The sequence below is a fragment of the Odocoileus virginianus genome, chromosome 17, assembly GCF_023699985.2.
Source record: "Odocoileus virginianus isolate 20LAN1187 ecotype Illinois chromosome 17, Ovbor_1.2, whole genome shotgun sequence".
NCBI lineage: Eukaryota > Metazoa > Chordata > Mammalia > Artiodactyla > Cervidae > Odocoileus > Odocoileus virginianus.
Genome location: NC_069690.1, coordinates 32,977,067 through 32,995,048, shown reverse-complemented (window position 1 = coordinate 32,995,048; position 17,982 = coordinate 32,977,067). Strand labels below are relative to the sequence as shown.

The following is a 17,982-nucleotide window of genomic DNA, read 5'->3' as shown; positions in this document are numbered from 1 at the left end:
AGCCTGCCCTTCCTTCTTTAGATCTGAAGAGCCTGGAAGAGGCTAGAATTTCCCACTCTTGAGTTACTCTGTTTTCCTCTCAGATCCACCTGTGGGACTGACAGAAGGGCTGGGGGGGGTTAGTGGGCCCAGTCCGGCTGCTGAAGGTGGGCTGGCCTCTGCACCCAGAGTTCAGGAGCTCACCAGCACAAGCTCACACAGCCACCTGGAGCTGTACCAGGACTGGGCCCCATCCCCAGGGCAGCTGGGATGAGGTAGGGGCTGTCTGTGCTTTGGTTCTGGGCCCCCTTGCCCTGGATCAGGACAGGCCTGGGCAGGTCAGACGAGACAGCTAGGCTGGGGAGAGGGCTGGACCAGGACCCTGGGTCCTGTGGATTGGGTGCAGAGCTAGGTACCAAGGGAGAGGCCTAATGAGGTGGACTGAGACACTAACATGCAGGTGCTGGAAGTGTGGAAGCAGTGAGCAGAGGCACCCTTGGTAGGGGGAAGCCAAGGAGCCTTATCAGAGGTCTGGACCCCCACCTCCACCCCCAACTCCTCAGTGAATCCAGCCATCCTGAGTACTGCTTTGCTAAGATTCCAGATATAGCCTGTCTGACCACACCCGCTGACGGAGTGACATTTGTGGCGCACTTTGGAAGGGGGGTGTTGCCCAGAGCAAGAGAGGCCTTGGAGGCCCAAGTCCCTGGGGCTCAGCCTGGACACGCAGGGCTCTTTGTTCCCCTCCCGGACGTGGCTGCGGTGGAAAATTACCCAGAACAAGGATGGCCAAGCCCCGGGGGACCTCCAAACCATATCTATTTCCCAAGTGGTCCTGCTCAGGGACCCTTGGGGCCTGGCCCCCCAGATGAACTTCTGTGGGGGAACAGCCCCCTGCATCCTGATGCCCAGGCCCCACCCCCCCAAGTAGGAGCCAAGCACCCAGAGGGCCTTGGGAATCTGGGGAGTTCCCTGAAATTTCCAACAGCCCTTCCCAGGGAGGGGAGGGGGTGCTGTGTGAAGACCAGTTTCTTAAGAGTCAGGAAACAGGTCTGGGTTTTCACCTGCTTGCTGTGAACATCTTACTTCACCTTTCTGGTGTCTGTAAAATGAGAACACTCCTTCCTGCTGTAACCCTGCAGAGTCTGTTGGAGTCAAGGTCAAGACAGACGTGCCTGCTTGTCTTGTAGCTGCCTATACCGCATATGTAAAGAGCAAGCTCAGTCAATATGTACGCGTAATTGCAGCAGTTCAGAAAAGAGGTGATGAAGCTGGGCCCATGGAGACCCGCAGCCAGCTGAAGTGAAGGCTGGCTGAAGCCCCCTGTAGGTCCCAGTCGTGGGGGCAAGGAGGAATCTGCCACCAAAGAGATCATTGCTTTACTGGGCAGCCTGAGACCAGCCGGGCAGAGCAGGCGTCCAGGGGAGTGGGGGGAAAGCCGGCTGGGCCTGCGGCTCTTCGGTGAACATGGTCCTCTGAGCGCCCCTCCCCTGGCCCTCCCGGGGGCTTTGCTGCCGGCCGCACCAGCACCGGGCGCCGCCGGAGCTGCGCGCGTCCGTGTTAACCCTTTTCTTCCCGGAGGACGGCATCCCATTTCACAGGTGAGCAGAGCGAGGCGGGGACGCGCGCCGGGAGCCGCGGGGGCGCCTGCTGGACGAGCCCCGCCCCGGCCCGAGGCGCAGCCAATGGGCGCGGGGCCCAGGGTGGGGTGACGCGGCGTCAAAGCCCGGCTCCCGGCGGCTGTGTCACGTGTGCCGCCCGACCGACCCGGAGCCCCGCCCGTGCCGCCCTGCCCAGAGCCGGCGTCCGGCCGGGTCCCACCTGAGAGGCCGGCCTCGTCTCTGCTCCTTGTTGCTGTGGGCGTCTGAGAGGCACAGGGGCATAGTCTGTGGGTTCAGAGCCGTTTGGGGCAGGTGTCCAGCGCAGGCAGGGCCAAGCCATGTCCTTGATGCCGGAACTCGGGCGGGTGGCGGGGCAAGCTCGGGAGCTGGCGGGGCAAGCTCGGGAGCTGTCAGGGCTGCCTGCCTTGGGCATTGCCTCAGGCTACACAGACCCCTCCCCACTCCTGGAGCCCACCTGCCCTTGGCCTGCCCGTTCGTGCTTCATTTTGCAGTAGCTGAGCTGGGACCTGCCCAGCTTGTGGCCTAGGCAGCAGAGAGCCTGCAGGGAACACTGGGTTCCTCCCAGCTCCCCATCTGGTCATTGTGGAACCAGATGGCCATTGACATGGCTGGTTCTAGTCTTGGATGACTGTGTGTTCTCATGCCAGTTTGGCTTCTGCTGTATACTGGACAAGTCATTTGAAGCCCTCTCTGAGCTGTTCTGGGGGTACACCAGCCAAGGAAGAGCCTCAGGAACTCAGTGAGGGCTGGGGCTTACAGGAAGAGTGAGGCATCAACTGACACCACTTCCAACTACACGCGCGTTCTGATTCTGAGTTCATTGTCAAGTGTACATTTCACTGCAAGCTGCATTCCTGGCTTTTCTTGAAAAAAGGGAGTTGAGCAACAGCAGGCTACAGCGGCCTGTGAGCTTCCCTGGTCCCCTCTGTCCCTGGAATCCACCCAGGCAGGGCCCTGGAGGCATCGGGTTAACTGCGTTTGACCGCATTTCTCACAGCACAGGATACCCTGCCTGCAGCTCTGGGCAGGGGTGGGGAGGGAATGGCCCATCCCATGGACGCCCTGGTGCTGAGGTCCTGGAGCCCCTGCACAGATCCTCTGAAGCCACCCAGCAAGAGCTGGCAGGGGTTCCACTACAGCAAATGGCACTTCTGGGTGAGTCCTGCATGTTCAAGGCCTCTTGTCTGCCCATGCCCAGCTCCTCAGGGCCCCAGAGACCTTTTCCTTGGAAGAGAGGGGGGCTGAGGAAGGACATCTCAGATGTCTCAGTGGGGGACTAGTGGGCAGTGGGCCATGAGTCATGAGTGGACTCACAGGGCTCCCCACACTGCCCCCTCTTCTGGCTGCTCCCCAAGACCTCCCCGCCCCGCAGGCCCTGGAAGAGGGCTCCAGGGCTTCCTGGCTGCAAAGTGTCCTTAATTCTGAGAACTGGACTGGAGCTGCCCCTCCCCTCCTGGCCAATCTGGCACCCCACAGGCTCGGCATGGGATCCTGGCACATCCACGGTGATGTCTCAGGGTCACCCCACTTTGCACCCCACTCAGGGACACAGGACAGTAATCTCAGATATGCAGATGACACCACCCTTATGGCAGAAAGTGAAGAACTAAAGAGCCTCTTGATGAAAGTGAAAGAGAGTGAAAAAGTTGGCTTAAAACTCAACATTCAGAAGACTAAGATCATCTCATTCGGTCCCATCACTTTATGGCAAATATATGGGGAAACTGTGGAAACAGTGACAGACTTTATTTTGGGGGGCTCCAAAATCACTGCAGATGGTGACTGCAGCCATGGAATTAAAAGATGTTTGCTCCTTGGAAGAAAAGCTATGACCAACCTAGACAGCATATTAAAAAGCAGAGACATGGAGAAGGAAATGGCAACCCACTCCCGTATTCTTGCCTGGAAAAGTCCATGGACAGAGGAGCCTGGCAGGCTGTAGTCCATGGGGTTACATGACTGAGCATGTGTGCACGAGGGAGATGGGTTGGTAGCAAAAAAGTGGTAGAACTAAAAAAAAAAAAAAAAAAAGCAGACACATTATTTTGCCGACAGAGGTCTGTCTAGTTAAAGCTATGGTTTTTCCAGTAGTCATGTATGGATGTGAGAGTTGGACAATAATGATTTTGAACTGTGGTGTTGAAGACTCGTGAGAGTCCCTTGGACTGTAAGGAGATCAAACCAGTCAATCCTAAAGGATATCAGTCCTGAATATTCATTGGAAGGACTGATGCTGAAGCTGAAGCTCCAATACTTCGGCCATCTGATGTGAAGAACTGACTCATTGGAAAAGACCATGATGCTGGGAAAAATTGAAGGCGGGAGGAGAAGGGGACGACAGAGGATGAGATGGTTGGATGGCATCACTGACTCGATGGACATGAGTTTGAGTAAGCTCTGGGAGTTGGTGATGGACAGGGAGGCCTGGGCGTGCTGCAGTCCATTGGGTCACAAAGCGTCAGACACAACTGAGTGACTGAACTACAGGGACACAGAGCAGGCCTCTTTTGGGCCCACAGCACCTTTCACAGGGGGACACACCTTCCAACCACAGAGCCTGGGGCCCTCACACTCTGGAGGCTGCTCCTAGACTCCCTCTGCATAGGGCCTTGGTCTCATTCCGACTGCTACCCCCGAGCAGAGGGAGTGGGGCGAGCTTACCTGGCAGCACGGAGGCTTACGCTGCCTCTACTTAGACAAAGCTGGAGGTCAGCTCTGGCAGACCCAACAGAACAGAGATTGCACAGCAGCAGTCTGTTTGTTTGTTTATTGTGGAGTATTTTACATGCAAGATCCCAAACTAGACAGACGTATCTAGGAGAGCTCGTGGGTAGACAGACGGACGTTCTGGTGTCACTGACCCACCCTCCAGTCCTGCTCTGCCGGCAGAGACAGACAGTGACAGACCGCTAGGCTGGGGGACGCCGACAACAAACCTGAGAACCCTCACAAATCAAGTGCAAACTCGAGGGAATAAATATTCACCCCCTTTCCTCCAGGAGCACCTGGAGAGATGCCATGAGCCTTCTGAGTTGACAGCTGTTCTCAGGGCGCCCCAGGGACAGGAAAGGCTGAAGTTGGGCATGAGAGAGGCGGGGGCCTCAGGGTGTCTTCTGAGTGGTGAAGCTGGCTATGCCCACGTCGGGGACAGGGGAGGGGGCCCGGGCCTGGGGGCTGCCAGTACAAAAGGCTCAACTGTCCTCCACAGGCTTTCTTCCTCACTGGGCCACAGCCCCTGAACCCTCCGGAAGGCTGGGTTGGACTGAGTTAGAAGTGTGCGGAGGCCAAGTGGGGCTGTGGTGGCAGGAAGGAACAGGAGGAGCTGGAGTCTGGGCACCTGCTGCCCCAGGTCCTCACCCGCCCCACCTCCCCAGGCTCCCTTCTCTGGACCCCAGTAAAGAGGGGAAGGGCAGGGCGCCGAGGCGGGATCCAGGGCAGACAGCACAGTTAATCACACTGAGGGGCTGACAGACAGACAGGAGGACAGACAGCAGACGGCCCCCTTGCCCTCTGGCCTGGCCAGTGAAGAGTCACTGCAGCTCTGAGGCCATTGTCCTTATGCACACAGATAAGCCAGTCGGTCACATTCCCCTGGGGGTCCTGGGCAGGGGCTGCTCTGGGGCAGGCTGGCCAAAGGCCCACCAGTGCCTGGTCACATGAACTCAGTGCTTTTTGCTGCTGCCCACTGGTCAGAGAGGCAAGAGGAAGGAGTTAGTTTTCACATCTCAGCACACAACACAGAAAAGGTTAAACACATCCCCAAGAAAATATTTTGACAAAATAAATATTTCAACCTATAATCAGTTATAATTAGTGCTTATAAGGAATCCCAGCAATAATTTAGTGTAAGTACATACTGGATCTGCGGTCTCTAACACTGGCCGAGGCTGGTGGCTCGGAGGGTCTCACTCTGCTGGGCAGAAGGCTCTGGCCAGGGTTCCCTCCTGGGAGAGCAGCCCGACAGCCGAGCCTCCCAGACAGAAGGGAACCAGTGAGATGGGCTTGGGGACCTGGGGCCTCAGGACGGGAAGGGCGAGCAGCACCCGTCCCAGGCACCTGCTTCCTGGGCGTGGTGGGGGCAGGTGGGGCAGGCTGCTGCGACCTGATGGGCAAACAGAGGGGCAGCTCCAGCCAGGACGGCTGGTGAGGCCCCTACCACTCACCACCCTAGCGGCTTGGCCTCTCTAGACCAGGCCTGGCTGAGCAGCTGGAGCTGGGGGACGGCTTTGTGGGGTCTCCCCGGGGGCAGGCACATGCCCCTGCCACACCGTCCACCCGGGGACTCCCGGAGGCCGGCTCCTCCCTCAGCAGATGCTGGGCCTGGCTGCTGTGACTCCCGAAGGACTGACTGACCCCCGGAGGCCCAGTGTCCCCCCTGGGCTGGCAAGGCAGGCTCCACCCACAGAGACACACCCCCAGGCTACACTAGAGGCCTGGGGATACCAGCTGGAGTGGCCAGGCACAAGCAGGCCACCTGCCCTGCAGCTCGTCAACTGGCTTTGGACGGTTCAGCATCCAAGGCTAACTGAGGGTGGGACCGGGCAAGGGGTAGGCGCAGTGTAGGGGCCCAGCCTGGCAGGGTGCAACAGGCTGACCCAGCTACACCGAGGGGCATCCTCCAAGGATCTGGGGTGTGAGGTGCCAGTAGGACCCCTGGCCTCCCCTGTGGAAGGAGCTGCGGGGGGCCAGGCCAGGTGTGGGTCCCCCAATGGCACCTCAGTCTCCACACCTGCTCCTGCTGGCACCCCCACCCCCGCCCTGAATGCTCCCAGGAGACCCCAGCTTTGCCCTGATGCCAGGGAGTGCCTGCTAGAGCTCTGAGTGGGGCTAGGGCTCCCGGGCCGGCGAGAAGCTGCGGGCATAGCCCGTGTGCCCTTCTGGGCACAGGGCAGCTCAGGCTAGACCAGGCTGGGGCCGAGTGAGAACCCAGGATGGAGTGGGGCTCACCAGCCGCCCCCCCTTCCGAGGTGGGCTGCGAGGTCAGGCTTCAGGACAGTCTGTGGGGGAGGCTGAGGCCCCGCCGAGGAGGAGCACAGGGGCCTTGAAGCTCTGCCGGCTGCTGGGTCACTGGGATCTCACTCAGGGTCAAAATCGCTTGCTGCTGTGGGCCCTGGAGGTGGAGGCAGAGGCTACCCTGGGCCGAGCCAAATGAAGCACATTCCGAAAGGTGCCTAGCTTTCCCAGGCCAGCCAGAGCCAGCCCTCACCGCGCAGGTCCCTCCACAGATGGAGTGGCGTGCAGAGTGGTGCGTGGGGGCAGCGAGACCACCGCCATGTTACCTCTACAGGCTCTGCCCACACTGGAGCCATGGGCCCGCGGCAGACCCCTTGGTCCCAGCTCGGCAGTGGGCCTGGGCTAGCAGTGGAGAGTGAAGAGGGTCAAGCAGGTGGTAGATGAGAGGTGCCACCTGCAGGCACCACAGAGCCTACTGAAGTGCTGACGCTCGTCAGGGAGTGGCAGTGGCGAGTGAGACCAAACCCGCGGCTGCAGACCTGCCCTTTCTGGGACCAAGGAGGGCACAGGAGGGCAGGAGAGGCCTGCTGAGCTGGGCATGGGGCTGGGGTCTGAGCCCCTTCTCTATGGGCAAGTGACCAGAGGAACTGCTCGGGAACAGCCCCAAAGGGCTGGCCCTGCCTGGGGCTGGGCCAGTCACCAGCTCTTCCTGGAGGAAACAGGCAGAGGGAGCAGGAGGGCAGAGGCTGAGGGGCTGCAGCTGCAGTGACACTGTCCCACCTCCCAAAGAGAAAGTGGCTAAAGCTGGGACCAACGAGTGGGAGGCCTGGGAGCAAACACAGTGGTGTTTCCATGGAGACACAGCAGCGCAGGACCAAGTGGGGGCGGGGGATGGGAGGAGTGGCCAGAGCCTGGTGTGGACCGGGGGCGAGAGGTGACCTGCCATGGGGGCGGGGGGGGGGGCAACCACAGGACAGCTCACAGGGCAAAGAGGGCATCCTCTGACCGCTCCGGCTTCTTCCGGCCTGAGGGATTCGAGGCTGGGGCCGGAGCGTCCGCTGGGGGAGACGGGAGGTTGGGAACCATTTCAGCAGCTTTGGCCCTTTCTTCAAGGAATTTATCGAACTCTGAAACAGAACAAGGCCCGGCAGGGATGGGTACGGGCTCAGCTGCCACGCGTAATCCCACAGGCGAGGGCCCCTTTCCTCCTCTGACATCACCAGGGCAGGCAGGAAGCTCAGCCACAACCCAGGGTGCGTGAGGGAAGCGGGCAGTCATGACTCCTGCCCCACCACTGACTGGAAAAGCCCCGTGGTGCTTTTCCATGGTCCAGATCGGCATTGGTGGCAAGGCAGGGAGAGCTGGAGGGGTAACTTCCTCCTTGACCTTGGCAGGGACCCCCACCCCGGCAGGGCTCAGGGCCTACAGAGGGCCCCAGACCGGCACCCCTTGTGCTGACTGCATGGCATGTGTTTTGTCTCGGTGGCAATGACCACTCGGGGGTGGGGGGCAGACCAGTCAGGAGTGCTGGTCTGGGGTCCCATGGACCTGGGATGGCCGATTGTGTCTACCGGCACCTCCCACGTCAGCAGGCGACCTGGATGGACACAGCCCAGGAACGGGGAGGCGCCAGGGTGGCAAGGAGGCTCTCAGAGCCTGGGAAGGGCACAGCCACAGTGGGTCAGAGGCAGGCCTACCTTCGCTTGTGACGCCCTCCTCCAAGTCATCGCCCTTCTGTGGGAGAGCGGAGAGAGGATGTTAGTGCTGTCCTGTGGCCGCTCCCACCTGCAGCCCACCCCCCAGGGCAACACCCAGTGACATTTCCTCCTTCCCATCCTGAGTTCTGCAAGAGCAGAATGCTGCTCTCATCTTATGGGAGAAAGAGAAACTTTTGTTCTTAAAAAGTAAAAACAAAAAGCTGAGGAGGCTCTAAATCCTCCAGAAAGGTCAGAAAGAAAAAACTGAACTGTGCAGCTCCTTCCCTGCTGAAACTCAGGGCAGGACCGCAGAAGAGCCGGGAGAGGCCAGGCTCTGGGCACCCCTCCACTCCGCGGACCTTCGCGGGCAGCTGCATGGCACTGGGTGGTCAAGGCCACGCCAGCAGCTGGAACCCCGTGAGGCCTGGAGACATAGGGGCTTGACCCCAAGGTGCCCCGGCAGGGTGTTGGCTGGGCTCCAGCCTCCTAGGAGCAGTGCCAGTCTCTTCCCATGCCCTGATTCGGATACTGAGCTCTGGGCGGTCAGTTCTGTTTCGGGGATGTGGGGGCCACTGGGCCCTGCACAGACAGTGATGGGCGGTGGACATGGCCCCATCCTCCTTCCTGCCTCCGCCCCTGATCTGCCCTCGAGTGCGGGTCCCCCTTGTAAGGTGAGGTGGGCCAGGTGTGCCCGCCTGCTCTGTGACAGCAGCTATTTCTCTCCAGGCGTTCTCTCAGGAAGGACCTAATGGGCGCCTCTTCCTCCCCTGGCATGGCCCAGGCAGCGGCTTGCGGGGCAGTGAGTGTCTCTGGAAAGCCTGTCTCTGGGGCTGGGTGGGCGGTGTGCTGGCCCGGAGCAGCAAGAGGTCCTCCTAAGATCTGCCGTCCTAGTGGGGGGCCTGACAGGAGGTGACAAGAAACAGGAGATGAGGTGTCCCCAGGTCAGGGCAACAGTTCCTTCAGCCATGACGTGGGCAAGCACCCCTTTCCAGGGTGCATTTTTTTAACATCCCCTCAGGGGGTGACAGTGCTTGGCGGGGGGCCGGGGGGGTGGGGACCGGCCAGCGCAGCCTCCCATCTCAGAACCTGCTGCCATGGGGAGATGCACGACATCCTAACCTCCCTGCCCATCTCTGGGGACAAAGACAGTGGCCTCTGGGGCCAGTAAAGCCAAGATGCCAGGCTACGCTGGGGAAGGGTGATGACAGTGATGGAAAAATAAACATCCACTCACAACTGTGAAAATTTCACAATTAAAAGAAAAAAATGAAAACCAAAAAAAATTAAAATTAAAAAACGCACAAAAACCAAAAGAATCCAAGAGCACACACCTGGAATCACAGAGTGACTGGGAAAAGTCAGGGTGCATCTTGGAGGCACCTGCCCAGCCTCCCTCCTCCACTCCCCAAGGAGCAGCCCCTGGGGCCCCCAGGCCAGCCCCAAGGGGCCCCGGCCTGGGCCTCGCCACTCCCCACCAAGACAGAAACGTGGAGTCTCACCAGGTCGGTCCTGAGCCACACCTCAATGTCGTCCATGACCGAGGGCTGCACCACAGGGATCTGCGGAGGCGGCAGGCAGCGGCCAGGCAGCCCCCAGCCAGGCAAGGAGACAGAACAGCGGACACGTCAGTGCAGGCAGCCCGAGGCAACCAAAGGCGCACAGAGCGGACACGTGGGGCAGGCGGGCAGCAGCCGAGGGAGGCGGCGGGGAGGGAGGCAGCGGCTCTAAGAAGCAGGGCGGCGGCCGGGTGGGCGCAGGAAGGAGGCACAGTACGCGTTCTTCAGTGGATAACTTTTTGACTAGTGTGTCCACCCTTGGTCCCGGGGCCCCGGCAGGACAGGGAGGCCGCACGGCAGCCCATGGCCCAGGGCAGCACAGGGCACGCGGTTGGCAGGGGTATAGGCTCTGCTCACTGAAAGGATCCTGAAATGCGTCCTGGGGCATTTCCACGTGGGGAGGGCACCCAGGCCTAGGGGTTGCCTGGCCCACAGCAGCCCAGCACATTCCTCCACCAGCAGACACAGGCAAAAGCAAGCATTCTGATGACCAGAGGGGCCGTGGGCTGTGGTCATCTGTGTCTCTTTAGTGGGAAACCCGCGAAGCAGCCGGAATGCAGCAGCCTTCTCTCGTTCCACCCTCCCCTCCCAGCCTTCAGCACTGCCTGTGGCCCCCCACCCCCCCATCAAAGGGAAAAGGGCACCTGAGAGCAGGGGAGGGGCGGGGGAGCAGGGGAAGGGGCCGGGGTCCTGAGAGAAGGAGGGCGCCCAACCATCGCCTGGGCCTTGTCCACGCCGGGGCTGCCTGTGCCAAGGGCCCGAAAATCTATTTGGCTGGAAATGATGAAGCTGCTGGCAGATGTCATAAGATAGTAATGTGATAAGAAGTAAGAGTAACCTTTAACCCCCCTGAAGTCACGCTAATGAAATGTTGGCTCCCTGCCTACAGAAACGGGTAGACAGCCCTTGATTGAAGTGACCTGTGTCCTCACCTAGGCTGGCCCACGAAGTACCTCTTGGGACTCACTCGCAAGCCCACTGTTTCTAGAAAACTCTCCAGTACTGTGTCCGCAGCTGGGTTCACCCCAGGGCCACACAGCCAGGCCGGCAGACCCCATATCTGGCCTCCACAGGCGTTTCAGAGAGGTGCAGGCCAACCTCCACCAGATTATTTGTATTTATTCGACCTGCTGGGGCCTTACGAATGCTGGAATGAAAAACCACCCTGAAATGACCATGGGGCTGAGGAACACGTGGCCTTGCTCTGCAGGGCGGGCCGCCGTGGGCACTGGCAGCACCTGAGGCCCCTTCCCTTCCAAGTGAGCGGAGCAGGGGCACCCGGGGCACGACCTGCCGGGTTCATGCTTGCCGGCAGGGTTTCCGCCCAACACGGTCTCATGACAGGAGATGCCAGTTTTTGTTACTGTGATTCTTCGAAGCTGGCATGCCAGCCTCGGGGAGGACGCCTGCCACCGGCCAAGTTCCCAGAACCCAGTATGGAGAGTCAGCACATCTCCAGAGAGAAACCGGCAACTCCAGCTGCCAGAGCAGGGGGTCCCTGAAGCCCACCAGCCTCAGCCTGCCCAGGTAGAGCAGAGAGACTCCTCAGGTTGCAAAGCTTGAAAAAAGCCGCTAAAGGGGCCAGGGGCTTTAAGCCTTCGTTACTGTTCAGAATTGATCCCCTGGGGTCAGGGAACATGCCCCTGTTTCCCCCTCTGGACCGATCTTGAGAGCCAGCACGCTCAGAAGATAAACACTGACCTGTGAGAGGCTCCTCACCCCTCGAGCTGGTGGAGGCAGCTCTCCCCTTCCCTGGGTGGACTTGCCCCTTTCCAGGAGCTCCCTGCCTCTGGGCCCCGGCCTCATCTGTGAAATGGGGCGACAGCTTCCACCACTCACCACCTGGAGCCCTTCACTTCAGGCTGTGAGTTCTAACTCAGAAACCCAGGGCCTGGAGCCCTGGGCCTGACCCCTGAGAGGTATGGAATAGGTCGGGTGTGGGTGGCAGGACAGCTCACATGACCTTGGGATGGGCTGTGCTGCTTGGCTGGATGCAGCGCCTGGGCTCACGAGCCACCCACCACGTGGTCGATGTGGGAGCACTGCGCCAGGGCAAAGTTTCTGTGACAACCAGGTGTGTCAGACACGCTGGACACTCAGCTGCCCTGTGAACAGCCCCAGCCATGGGCACATCCCCAGGCCCGAGGAATCTCAGTGTTGTCACCCTGAGCGACCTGGGCTCTGACGTGGTCTGCAGGGAGCACCTCCTGGGCAAGGGGGCTGTGGAGCATGAGGTGGAGGAAGGAGATGGAACGGAGAGAGAAATAAAGGCACCTCTCATGTGGGGACTCCGATGAGGATCTGCACCCGGACTCCCTCACCCAGGATAGCTAGATGGGTTGTCCTCAGCCCTGATCTGCACTGGCTGCTGGCTGGTGAGTGGCTCTCTCACTGGCTGGCTCACTCACCAGCCCAGGAGTGGGGGGGCTGTCACCAGCTCAGCCATTGCCAGGCACCCTCGGCTGCATCTGGGGGCTGCGGGTCTGCACAGGGAGCCCTGCCTCCACCCCAAACCTGGAGCAGACTCTCTGCTGACCTACTGTGGTTCCTGCTGTGCTTCCCTGGTTCCCCCCCCACCCCCGCCCCCCGCCATGTGCCCTCTGACCAAAGCTCGGAGAGGCAGGAGGACCCTGAAGCAGGATGGGGCACCTACACTGCCCCCCCACCCCGCTGGGCAAGCTGCACCAGAAGGTTCTCAGGGCCTCTCCTCCCCACAGGGAAACCTGCACTGTTTCCAATGAGGCCAGAGCCAGTGGTGTGCTCAAGGGTGATATCCAGGGGCTATGGACCCTCCTGATAGCCCGCCCTCCACCTCCTCACCACCATCTATAAGTCCTTGGTCTCACTCAATAGTACAAAAAGTTTCCAAGCAAAGAATTTGTACTCCAGCAGTTTGGAAAGACTTGGGTTTCTACACTATGGGAAATAAGGCAAAGCAATTAATATACATTGTTTAAAAAAAAAGAACAAACACACTGCAATCAGACAGGTGAGATGCGGGGTTAGTTGTTAGCTGGGCTTATTTCTGAAGTCAGAGCCTGGAGCTCTAGGTGGGGCCCGGCAGGGGCGGCGCCACCACTGGCTGCCGAGCCACACCATGTGTTGTGGGCAGTATCCTTTTTTGCAGGATTAACGGGTCCAAGGACACACGATGGATCCTCCCAATTTGGACATTGGAGGGAACATGCTCTAAGGAGTTCTGCTCTAAGGCCACTCACACGTGTCGGGTGGAGCCCCAGCCTGACCCAAAGAAGCAGAAGAGGGTCTGGCTAGCCTGTCTCTCTAAGGTTGGCCCTGGGCCTGGAGCAGCAAGCAGGGCTGTGGAAGAGTGGGTGATGAACCCGAGTGTGGCTGGGCCCAGTCACTGGCTCCAGGCTGGATGGGCAGACACTCTGGCCTGGGCTATGGTGGCCCTGCCACACCTGGCTCTGCCAGGAGACCTTGTGCCACTCACAGGCCCAGGCATGCTGGCCCAGCCTGAACAGCCCTCCACTGGCCCGTCCTGACCCAGGGTCCAGGGGTCAGTCCTGCTTCCTCCTGGAGTGTCCAGCGTCTCCCGCTCTGGCCCCATGACACACAGACCTCTGGTTTCTGCAGCAGAGGCAGGGAGCCAGGTGGTGGCTCCGTGAGAGGTGAGCTGCTCTCTGCCCGGCAGGCAGGTTGGAGTGGGCGACCCCTCTGTGCACAGACTCGGGCCACTTGATCACAAGGCAGGAAGGACCCTCCCAGGCTTTGGCCTCGAACGCCCTACTTCCCAGGACTGATTGCATGTGTGATCCCAGTGCCCCCGCCCCAGACTCCTCTCATTCTGTTCCTGTTGTGTCTGTGTATCTTCAGGGGCCGCAGACCCTTCTGGGGAACACAGTGGGCAGTGGGCACAGACCCCACCAGCCGAGGCCGGCCACATTCACAGCAGACCCCCCCCACACACACCCCCAGGCAGAGGCCACAGGACTCGTGCTCATCCTGCAAAGTGAATACTGCCCAGAGCTCCAGGGACAATGAAGGGGGAAGGGCCCTCCCCTCACTCCTGCAAACGCCCGAGCTCAGCAGAAAACCAGAGCTGTGTTTCTGGGGCTGGAAGTCTGTGGCTTAAGGAGACAGACAGGAGGGGGAGACTGGGCACCCACTGGGGTGGGGGGTGGCCCTGGACTGTCCGACTCACAGGGGCTCAGCAGGCGACAGAGGGAAGTGCTGGGGAGACAGGGGGTCAGCGCGGTTGGTGACCGCTCACCATTCCTTGGGCTATGAGCCAGCTGTCTATGGGCTCCAGGGCAGAGTCCCCACCTTTACCTCTCTTCTGGGTTGAGGACAGAAACGTCCCAGAAAGGAAAGTCACAGCGAGACCCGTGGTAAAGAAGGCAAGAGCCGGTGTCATGGAAACAGAGAAGCTAAGTCACCGAGGAGCTGGACCCAGCACCCCACCCCCTCCCAAACACCCCTGCATAAAAGAAGGAATTAAGTACGGGGATCCCAACAGGGCAGGGCACACTCAAGCCCTGTCCCCACCCTGGGAAATCTCTTGAGGCTAGCGGGGATGCCTTCCTGCCTGGGACTCTTGGGGTCACCAAGGGGCGACATCACAGAAGTAGCTGTGGCATAATCATTTCTATTTCTTCTCATTTATGCTTTTTTTCCTCTTTCAGTTACCTGTGTGTTCCTTTTCCAACTCTTAATGTGAATGCTGAATTTGGGGATATTGCCTTTTTACATAGTAAAAGAATTTAAAGCTAAGATTCCTGATTTGGATGTACTGTGGAGATGCGGTTACACACTTTTTCCCTTTTTATTGTGTTCTTAATTTCACCCTTGGCCCAGTTTTCATTTTCAGGTCAGCACTGTTTAGGATATGAACAACAAAACCTGAAGTACAGGCCTGAAGACACATATAAGTGTGTGTGTGCACAGACACACCCACGGACACAGACACACAGACACACACAGAGACAGGGATACGCACACAGAGACACACAAACTCACAGACACACAGACATGGACATGCACAGACAGGCATATGCCCCCCACAGCCGCACATACACACGCACATGCATATACACACTGCCCTGCCCACAGGACCCCTGCTCCCGCGTCCCCCATTGAGCAGGACACATGGGGAGCAGCCTGTCTTCCGCAGGTGGAGATGCTGACAAGAGGGAGGCGGCCAGGCCAGGCACCCGCCCGCCCAGGGTGACGGCTGAGAAGCTGGCCACGTTCCTGAGCTTGAGTCTCAGGCACTGGTATTGGGGCACACCTGGGCCAGGTGGGGCAGGCCTGAAGGTAGAGAGGGAAGTTGACCAGGCCAGCTTGGCTGGGGGGGCCAGGGGAGGGGCCTCAGTTAGGGGGAGGCGTCCTCAGCAATAGGAGGCGTCCTCAGTTAGGTGCCCTGAGTTAGGGGGAGGCGTCCTCAGCAATAGGAGACACTGGACCATGACCACCAGAGCACGGAGCAGAGCCTGCCGGCCTCAGGGGTCTGAGGGGGCGGGGCACCGAGAGCCACAGTCGAGCTGGCTCTCCGGTTCCCCCTAGTGGCCGGTGAGGAGACATGCACGACTCTCTCCAAGCTGCCTAAACCAGAAGGGACCAGGGGAGCAGCTTTCCGGCAGACAGCAGGCCACAGCACTGCCACCTGCTCGGGCCACCTGGACAGAGGCTGCGGGAGGCCAGGGGCTGATGCTGAGGAAGCACTGCCCCTTGCTAGCCCAGGACAGGGGTGGGTAGCTGTTCTAGAGCTACGGTCCGCCCCACATGCATTCATTCACTCACAGCCACACGTTTCTCAGGTAGGCAGAAAGAGCCATTGCGGCATCTGGGGCCCCAACAACCCGACCTCCACCCTCAGCGCTGCCCATCCCCCTGCAGCCCAGCTCCCCAGCCAGCCCAGAACACCAACCCCCTTCTGATGGAACAGGTGGGTGGGCCTGCGGTAACTTCTGTCCCTCCTGTGAGGGTCTTACCTATTGGGGTGCTGCCGAACCCAAGGCACTACAACCTCTGGGGACAGACCTTCCCTGACCACAGGAGCCCTGGAGACCAGAGCCACCTCGGGGGCACAGCGGGGCTCCTAGTCAGACCTCTTGGGGTGCAGCCCTGCCCATTGCCCACTCTCGGGCTGCCCTCGCAGTTCCCACCTCTCAGGGCCTGTCTCCTCCTGGAAAAGCTGACACTGGGGTCTCCCACAAGGTGGGGGGACTCAGCGAGCTGACGTGGCTCACCCAGGTCTGCCTTCTGGTCTGCCCCCACTGCCATCAGCTTTGCCTAACTCTCTAGCCACCTTCACTTCACCACCCACCCCATGCCACCCCCGGCCTTCCCTCCAGGCAAAAAAGCAGGGTTCCAGACCTACCACTTCGGAGCTCTGTTTATGACCATCAACTGCCGAAGCAGGTACTCCAACGGCCTGGGGGTCCTCATAGGCAGGCCTGGGGACAAACGAGCACAAACGGGGTAGTCATGGGGATGGACGCGGGGTAGACTGGTCATCCACTCTGGCCATAGTACCTTCCTCACGAGTGCTTGGCAGCCTTGATATTTAGGCTGGGGTCTGAAGGCAGCTGAAGCCAGGGGGTCCAGCTGCTTACTCCCTCTGCACTTCAGTGTCCCCTTTTCAAGTAACGATATGAGGCGTCTCCAAGTAACAATATGAGGTATCTCTAAGGCTCAAGGACAGGGTGCTGCAAGGGAGCAGCCATACAAAGCAGAGCAGCGGCCTTGGGGGCATCTGACAAGTGAGGGGGGTCTCCCGGTCTAGGGTCAGGGGCCCTGCTCAACCTGCTGAGCCCTGAGCACAGACCCAGAGATCTGGATGCATCAAGATGCTGGGCCCTGGAAGGTGGGTCAAGGCTGAACAGAAGGCTCCCAGCAGCAGATACAGGGGGCTGTGTGTTTTGGAATCAACTCCCACAATTCCACCTGGCTCATTGTGGCCAGAGTGGCTGTCAGGGAAGCCATTGCCCACACCCCCGGGGAGAGGAACAAACTTGCTGCCTGCCTGCCACACCCTCTTGCCCACGTTGCACACCCCCCCACCCCACAGGTGGTTCCTGCAACCACAGTGCTGAGTAGGGGTAGCAGCAGAGCCCAGACTTGGACAGACTGACACGGCCGAGATGCCGACCTCACGCAGCATCGGTGTTTCCAGCCAGGTTCCAGCAGCCAGAGTGTGAAGTCCTGGCCCCGGCGAATTAAAGGCCCTGCTGTGCTGGCCATTAGGGCCAGGCCAGGGTCAGCCCCCCCAGTGTCCCCAGAGCCACCAGAACGGCCCCCGCGTACAGGTTGCGCTGCTCAGCCGAGGCACTCCCTCTGGTCTGGGCGAACACATCGAAGCTATCCCGGGGCTGGCACTGCTGCAGCGAGCTCAGGGTGCCGCTGACACTCTCTGTACCCAGGTCTGCATACAGAACACAGCACAGGTGACCACAGATGTGGGCCTGACTTCGGGAAGGACCGCCCTCCTCCCCAGTGGACTGCCCCTGGTGGGTGGAAGTCCTGGAGGGCAGAAAGGCAGAGAACGGCCACAGCCCCCCACACTGCTCCAAGACAAGGGCAAGCAGTGAACAGGCAGGCCCTGCAGGGCACGCCAGAAGCCAGTCACAGCGGCCATGGACCAGGGTCCCTTATATGACAAATATCACATAGGTGCCCACAGGCCACCAGTCAGCCGCCAACCCTTCCAAGCCTGGAGGGGCCTCAGCAGCCTTTAGGGCTGCAGGTCCAGCACCTGAGGAGCTGACACCAGTATGCCGCCCTGGCCCAGCTGACACTGAGAGGAAAGATCACTTGGGCCACACAGGACGTCTGCGTGCAACACAGCAGCCACCTGTCCTCAGCCTCCAGTTCCTTGGACCGCCACCCCCCACTCCAGGTTTCCAAGAAGTTCAAACTCTAAGCTTAGGGAGAAGCCTTGAGCTGAAGCTGGCATAGCAGGACCCAGCCCACGCTGCCCCATGGACCCCCCTGAGGCCAGGAGGTGGGGGGAGGCCTGGGACACTCACCCAAGCCAGCGAGCTGGGAGGAGAGAGAAGATGGGGGTGCTGTGCTCCCCACAGTTGGGCTCACCACGGCTGGAGACCCTGGGCCCAGGTCTATGAGGTTGTCCTCTGTCACTTCGCTCAGCACCTGCCAGGCAGGAGACGTGCTGGTCCAGAGGGGAAAGCCCACAAGATCCCGGGGTTTCCC

The 17,982-nt window shown here is 60.1% G+C and overlaps 1 protein-coding gene across 4 annotated transcripts in view; it reads right to left on the bottom strand.

Moving 5' to 3' along the window:
* Nucleotides 1-4,354: 4,354 nt before the first annotated feature.
* The window catches only part of TOM1L2 (target of myb1 like 2 membrane trafficking protein), a 73,171-nt gene continuing 59,543 nt past the window's right edge, over nt 4,355-17,982 (bottom strand). Inside the window, exons 10-16 of one of the 4 annotated variants that reach the window (XM_020914055.2) lie at nt 17,799-17,922; nt 17,077-17,194; nt 16,151-16,226; nt 14,042-14,107; nt 9,751-9,810; nt 8,252-8,288; nt 4,355-7,681 (exon numbers count right to left, since the gene is read on the bottom strand). In XM_020914055.2, coding sequence (XP_020769714.1) covers nt 7,533-7,681; nt 8,252-8,288; nt 9,751-9,810; nt 14,042-14,107; nt 16,151-16,226; nt 17,077-17,194; nt 17,799-17,922 — 630 coding nt within the window. In that variant the 3' untranslated portion in view covers nt 4,355-7,532. The remainder of the gene's footprint in view (nt 7,682-8,251; nt 8,289-9,750; nt 9,811-14,041; nt 14,108-16,150; nt 16,227-17,076; nt 17,195-17,798; nt 17,923-17,982) is intronic. The other 3 variants (XM_070479238.1, XM_020914056.2, XM_020914057.2) reach the window with 3 other exon arrangements.